Here is a 7,162-nt window from a genome sequence, read left to right on the forward strand (position 1 = left end):
ACACAACTGGAAACAGATGGATACATCTTTTTGCTTTTTCTTTATGGATATTTTACAAATCACTCACCTTTTAAACTCTATTCTTGTTTTACTGCCATATAGTATGTCATAATTGTTTTTCCTTTATTCTCTTATTTTTTTTACAACTATAATGATCATATGAAGTGTGCCGCGGAAATAATCTTTTGAATAATTTTTGACCAAACCGTTTGAGACCCACTGAGATAACTTAGACTAAAGTTAACTATCTAAACACTCAGAGAGTCCTTTAGCTCACCTGAGCCTCTCAGTCTGAGAGGAGAGCTCTCCTCCAGCTTGTTGTGGAACAAACAGCTCCGTATGTCCGTTAGTGCAGCTAGCTAACCAGATGCTAACAACACGGTCCCTGTTGCATTCACTGAACACGGGAAATTACAGTCCTGCCGTCCTTTCTAGTGTCTTGATGAGGTTCACGTAAAGCACGGTTAATGTATTATATTATTGAGGTAGAATTGTCCGGGGCTACAGAAAAAACATTCGGGGCAGGCCAAAATATTATTTTACCAACAATGTGGAATTTATTGGCTCCATATTACACAGATTATGCACAGCGGGAGCAGCAATAACCGTCAAATAATAATTCAGACAGGGGAGCTACGCACCCCCTGCCTGCCGCTAGGGGGTGCTGCAGCGCCCTCAGCACCCCCCTTCCCGCGCCCATGCACATGTTGCCACTTGTTTGTACCATTTTCAGGCGTTTTTTAATCTGTTCTAGAAAAACGATGTGTTTTTAGATATTTGTGGAGTTCGGTGGTCCGCGAGTGGTTTTTTATTGGTCCTTGGTATGAAAACGTTTGAGAAACACTGCATTAAAGTATGCCTCTCTTTTTTTTCTTCAGCCACGTTCCAACTTTCTCAGAAACAAAACCCCTTTATTGGCTCTTTACATCCTTCAACCAAACTCCCTCAAATGACCTGACTTCTTCATCCATCTACCTTACTGTTCCAACTTTCCATACCCTCTCTGCCTTCCCCTCCCACCTCGTCACCTGTATCAACCTCAATCTTCCCTTTTAGCTTCAGATTTTAATCGATCATACCAACACTGATCCTTTTATTCTCTCTCAAATCATTATTTTATATTGTTTTCTGTCTTCCTTTCACATGCCGGCCAGACCTGCTGTTTTTTCCATTCTGCCTGCATGGTTCCAATCCATGTTCTTTAGCTTTATAAACTGAATTATTGTTCTTGTTGCAACCAAATACAAATAATGGCTATAATATAATCAAAGACCAAGAATAACATGGTTGTCTACTCATTCATAAATGGTATATTATTATGGTATATTTATATGTATGGTGTATATATGGTTTATATATTTATATGTTATATATATATATATATATATATATATATGGTATGTATTGTGTATATACAGTATGGCATATATATACGGTATATATATGGTATATAAATCCATATCATACAGTTTGCCTTATATATTTATATATATATATGGTATATAAATATATAAGTATATATGGCATATACAGTATATGGTATTTATGGAGTATATAATGTATAAATGTAGTATATATGGTGTATGTATATATGGTATATAATAATACAAAATAATTATTATAATATAGTGAGCATACGGTTAAGAGCCTTTTCACATTCATCTATAGCTTTCATAGGGAAAGCTATAGCTATGTCAGACCTGATGATAAGCTTGTCCTGCCACGATGGTAATTGTCAGAGAGACGCTGTAACACACATGGGGAATGTAAACCCCTGCAGGGCTGCCCACCCATACATTGATACCCCAACTCAAACTTTTGTTTGTGAGGGGGAAAAAGCAGTCAATCTCAAACCCCTCCTCCAGCTCTTTGTCAATCCAGAAACTTTGGCATTCCCTGAAATTCCCAGACGCTGGCTACCTTCTCAGGTTTCACTTCCTCATGTTCTATATTAACAATGTTTAAAGTCCGAAGCCTAGTTAAGCTGAAACTAATCTTTTTCTATCTTTCACACAGTGGAGCCTGCTCACACTAAAGTGGCACAGTAATGCTTATGCATAAGCTAATACTTATCGGCTTACCAGACACAAAGAAACAAGTTTATGAATCATCCCTGATTTTCCCAGCTCTTGTTTTTATCCTCGTTAACTCAGTCTTGTGCACTCAGTATCAGAGTGTCGTGGTTTGTTTGTATGTGGCTATGTTTAGTTTAGTAAAAGCATGGGGATAGTAAATGTTATCAGGCTGAATGCCTTTCAAAACCGAGTAACTTATCTCTAAATGTGCTGTATTAAACAAACAATACAATATACAATACTTTTATGTATGCTTTGTTTTTGATGCAATGCAATACCAAAATAAGTGTAACTAACAATACTGAAGAAGGCAATAAATGAGAAACCGACTTAACAAGACTTTGAGCCTGTTTTCATGTCAGAGCAAAGCCAGCTGTAGAGCAATCGTAAAGCAAATATTTTCTAAAAGCTGATATTAATGAATTTTCGGGTCAAACACGTGATGAAATAAAGCTTACGTTACATTGCGTTGGAACCATATATGTCTGTTCCAAATAGATGTTTTACTCACAAAAAGTAGAAAAAACGTAACCCTTTAGTGGTGCAATAGAGGGTCAGGGGTTGTTAGCATTTTGTCCTCTTGAGAAGTTGAATATAAAATGTAATGGCAATGCATCTAATATTTTTTATTTATTATGATTAAGATGATCATGGTGATGATGATTAATACTACAGTCATTGCAAATATAATTATTATTATTATTATTAATGATGATGAGCTGTGATCCTGATGCAGGGACGATTTCTTAAAAGTGAACACATTAAACATATTAAAGTGGCTTACTTGTCTAATGAAAGTTTTAGCTATGGTCAAGGGGAAATTCTTGAATGGCCAAACAAATCATGTCATGAAGGAATGTTATCATACTTCCTCTGTTATCCCCTAAAGCTACAGAACCTAGTTCCTGTTTACACTTTGTCTTCGACTTTATTATGTACAATAAAACAGATAATGATAAAAATGCACTATATCTTAAACACCGCTCTTCTCTCTCCATACTTTTGTCTACCATACGAATCCTCTCACATTAACTCTTTGCTCCTAGCACCAGTGTACATTGTAGTAAAAACCAAAACATAGAAAATAATCATATAACTAATATTGGTCAGGTGCTGCCTGCCACTTACCGTCCCACATGAACTGGCTTTAACCACAACGGGGAAAGCAAATCAGAAACTTTCCAGTGAGGTTAATCACATGCTGACTAAATGTGATGTTACCATCTAGTTTCTATTTTTGTATGGTCTAAAATAAAGATGAAAAGAAAAGGACATATACTGTATATAATATGTTTTAAATGAGATCATCGTCATCATTTCCATTTAAGTCACATTTTTAAGATTAAGAGGTGCTTTTACTTTACATGAGTATTTGTATTTTATGCAGCTTTATACTTTGAGTCTACATCTCAAGGCAAATGTTTTACTTTTCACCACAACGTTTATCTAACAGCTCTAACAATTGTTCTTACTCTGTTACTGTTGAGTGAAAACCATCTATCTTCCGACAAAATAAAGGAATAAACTTTGCTAAATGGTTCAGAAATTCTCCTACTTCTTAGCCTAAATGTATTTTTTTTTTCAAACCTTAGATCTACTGTAAAACATAAAAGCTGAAAACTGTGCTGTTTGAGGATCTTTTAGCATATAATTGTTGTAAATTAAATTACCCAACAGTATATAAAGCAGTTAAAAATCTGCACAACCTTACATTTCCCCCCACAGTCAAATGCAACATACAAATTCATGATAAAACATTAAATATGTATAATGGAACGTTTTGAATGCAGTGCTTTATGCTACAAAGTATTTTAACATTGTGTAATTACTACTTTTACCTATAGGTAAAGGAACTACATACTACTTCTACCACTGCATTTTAGCCTTTGTCACATTTATTTAAGTTCTTGATCATTAAAACATTATTTTAATAAAAAAGCTTTAAGAAATAATTTCAATGAAATTGTTATACTCTTTACAGACATTACATTGTCCTTTGTCAACCAGAAGACATTATTAAACTGAGGCAATAATTCAAGAGTTAAAAATTAATCCCAATTTTCAAAAGTGTCCCCATACTTCCTTCTGCTCTGTGAAAGTAGCCGCAGTGACGTGCGGCAGATATGTTTGAGCCTGTTGAAATTGCGTCAGGCTTCAGTTCCACAACAGTTTTTGGCATATTGCCAGATGTTTCTTTAAGAATGCCAAACGCATGAGCCAACTATGACCATTTTGATAAGTGTAATAATTGCCTTCCAGTAATGTTCTTATAATCACGTATGCATTTACATGGTTTAAAACAAATGTAAAGTTTATCTCTGTGATAACATGATTGCTCACTTATTATGTATAATCAACTTGTTTAGAAAAAAATAGAAAACAAACTTAGAAATCAAACACCACATTTCTTTTATTCTATCCTTTTAAATACTGAAACATGCTTTAGGAGGAAGCATGTTTCATGGCAATGCATGCAGCTTAATGTTTAGAAATTCTTGTGTTTTAGTCCAGCTGTTGACCGCTGTACATCTAGTTGTACAAGCAATCTTCCTCATCAAAATAATTGTAATTCCTCTCCGGGCCAGTTGAGATGACAAAGCTGGTTGTTACGTTTATCAGCAAGTCATTTATGGATTTCATATAACTATTCATTTTATTTAACGTGAATCACTTGTTGTTACAGTCAGTCTAGCTGAGCAGTGGTGCAACACACTGTTAACAGCCATGTCTAATTTACAAAGAATTTCTCTTTAGGACTCTTGTCACAATATCCAATTTATAACATGTTTTTAGTCACTGTGTTTTTCCAAAAGATAACTCTGTATTAGTGACAAATGCTGACCCATCACCCCCTTGAAAAAACACATCAGTTTGATCATGCTTGAGTGAAAATTTCCCAGTCTTCTGCCGATAGTCCCAGATTGCGCAACCTGCACTGAGGCGGGAAATGACTCATTTCCAGCTGAGGGCTTCCTTAATAAAAGGAGAGGCTCTCCTCCTCAGCACTATATTCAAACAGCAGAGCGAGAAGGCTGAACAAGAAAAAGATAAGGAGAGAAAGAACTACATAGAAGAACAATTCAACAGAATAAAAAGATCCTTCTTCACCTTCAGGCTTCATCAGACAGCTTTCTCAAAGACTTTCCAAATCTTTATTGTTAATTGTTGCAGAATTTATAAAAGGAAAAATGATGAGCAGCAGAGTCATTTTCACCTCTATTGTGGTGCTCCTCGCCTTCCTGGCCGCCAGTGAAGGTATGTTAAATGTAACTGTATTGAGCTTTGCTGTTATACAAGTCATTATTTTCTGTTTTGTATTTGAATTGTAATTGCTGTGAACATTCTGCAGCCTTCTTTTCCTCAATGCATTTAGTGCTGTGAACTCACCTGTGACTCCTCTCTCCTAACAGGGATGAGTCTGAGAAGTCTGGGAGTGGAGCTGCACTGCCGCTGCATCGAGACAGAAAGCAAACGCATCGGCCGTCACATCAAGAGTGTTCAGCTGATTTCTGCCAACTCCCACTGTGAAAACACTGAGATCATGTAAGACTTCATTTCAAAGCCTGCACCCCATCTACATAGTGACAATGTTGATTCTTTAAGTTTTTGTAATTGACTTTACCAACCTTTTCTGAATGCATGTCTGTTTCTTGCTTGGTTCTGCAGTGCCACTCTGAAGAAGACAGGTCAAGAGGTTTGCCTGGACCCCAACGCTACCTGGGTGAAGAAAGTGATTATCCACATGATGGCCAAGTAAGTAAAATTCAGTGATTCAGTACAAGGATACAATAGTCTACTTTTATGATGTGCCTGTGTAATGTAACAGAGTACTTTTTTTTCTTGATGCACAAATTAACTTATTATATTTTTCTTTGTTCTGCAGTAAAAAACGCTAAACCGACTGCTCGGAGAGATGGGCCAATGGCGCTTAAAGACAAATGAGAAGTTACCAAAAAGTATTTTTTGCCCTCAGTTACTTCCTTTCAACAGCAGAGTGCCTCTGAATGTCCTGATCAGGTGTTAAATTATGTAACGAAGGTAACTTCGTTACTATGGACTGACGGCTTTGGGCCCTTGTAATATTGCACATGTGGGTTTGCACTTTATGTACTCTTTTGGTCGATTCTTTCACTGGAAATCCAGCCGCTAAAGGTAAATGGTAAATGGACTGTACTTATATAGCGCTTTATCCAGTCTTTAAGACCCCTCAAAGGGTCGCTGTCTCACAAATGACCACAGAATTTAGCCAGCGTATGTTTGTATCAAACATGTTATTTATTAATCAGTGTGGGATTGTTTGATTGAGACTTGGCTGCTCCTCACTGCAAAACTGCAGAACTGTTGTTTTGTATATAACTTATATTATTGCAAATATTGATATATTTATGGAATTTTATTTCATTTTCATTAAGCTGTGTAGCTCTAACAACCAATTGATAATTAAATATTTTGTACCTGAAATGAAACTGGAATGTCTCTTTCTTTTACACATTTATTCTACTGTACCTTACAACAATCTAGTAACAGATACATCTTCTTTTGGAATATTCCTTAAATGTATACATAATGAATTGGAAATAACTCATACAATTACCAATCCATTATTTATTATAGTCGATAATAACTGAAACATGACAAATTGAAGGAAACGTGTTCTCTAAAACTTTAATTGATAATTCTACATTTGAAATGAAGTGTTTCACTCTAAGAAATGTTACATTTACTACATTAAATATGGTTTTAAGATACAGAAATAAATAATAATGTAATGTTCGATTAATACACAGCCTTTTTCACTTACTGGAAAAAATGCTAAGAGTTTATCCAAAACTGTATTGCACTTCCTTATGGGACTGTTGTCAACATTACAAAGAAAGACCACATAATGCAGCTTGTGTCTTAAACTCACTATCTACTCACAGAGCCTAACCCTGACTTTATTCTCCTGTGGAATAATACAGCTAACAGTATACATTTGTGCAGACTGTAATCAGACGTCGTTTAAATATTTGTGCTTTTGATTGTACCAATAAAGTCAGCCAGTAAATCAGTAAACTTAAGCTGTACCATAAATTAGAGGAAACAAT

At 35.6% G+C, this 7,162-nt stretch overlaps 1 protein-coding gene across 2 annotated transcripts; it reads left to right on the plus strand.

Moving 5' to 3' along the window:
• The first annotated feature begins 4,973 nt into the window (after positions 1-4,973).
• On the plus strand, positions 4,974-6,527 carry cxcl8a (chemokine (C-X-C motif) ligand 8a). Of its 2 annotated transcripts, XR_798540.1 has the most exons (5): positions 4,974-5,330; positions 5,486-5,618; positions 5,742-5,828; positions 5,959-6,227; positions 6,289-6,527. XR_798540.1 is itself a non-coding variant. In XM_010773223.1 (4 exons), the coding sequence occupies exons 1-4, from the start codon at positions 5,264-5,266 to the stop codon at positions 5,969-5,971; spliced, it is 300 nt and encodes a 99-aa protein (XP_010771525.1). In that variant the 5' UTR covers positions 4,974-5,263; the 3' UTR covers positions 5,972-6,527. The 2 variants fall into 2 exon arrangements, 1 of the variants encoding a protein (XP_010771525.1); XM_010773223.1 differs by having other exon boundaries at positions 5,959-6,527.
• The last annotated feature ends 635 nt before the right edge of the window (positions 6,528-7,162 follow it).

The sequence above is a fragment of the Notothenia coriiceps genome, unplaced genomic scaffold, assembly GCF_000735185.1.
Source record: "Notothenia coriiceps isolate Sejong01 unplaced genomic scaffold, NC01 NC01_scaffold00012187, whole genome shotgun sequence".
In the NCBI taxonomy this organism is placed as follows: Eukaryota; Metazoa; Chordata; class Actinopteri; order Perciformes; family Nototheniidae; genus Notothenia; species Notothenia coriiceps.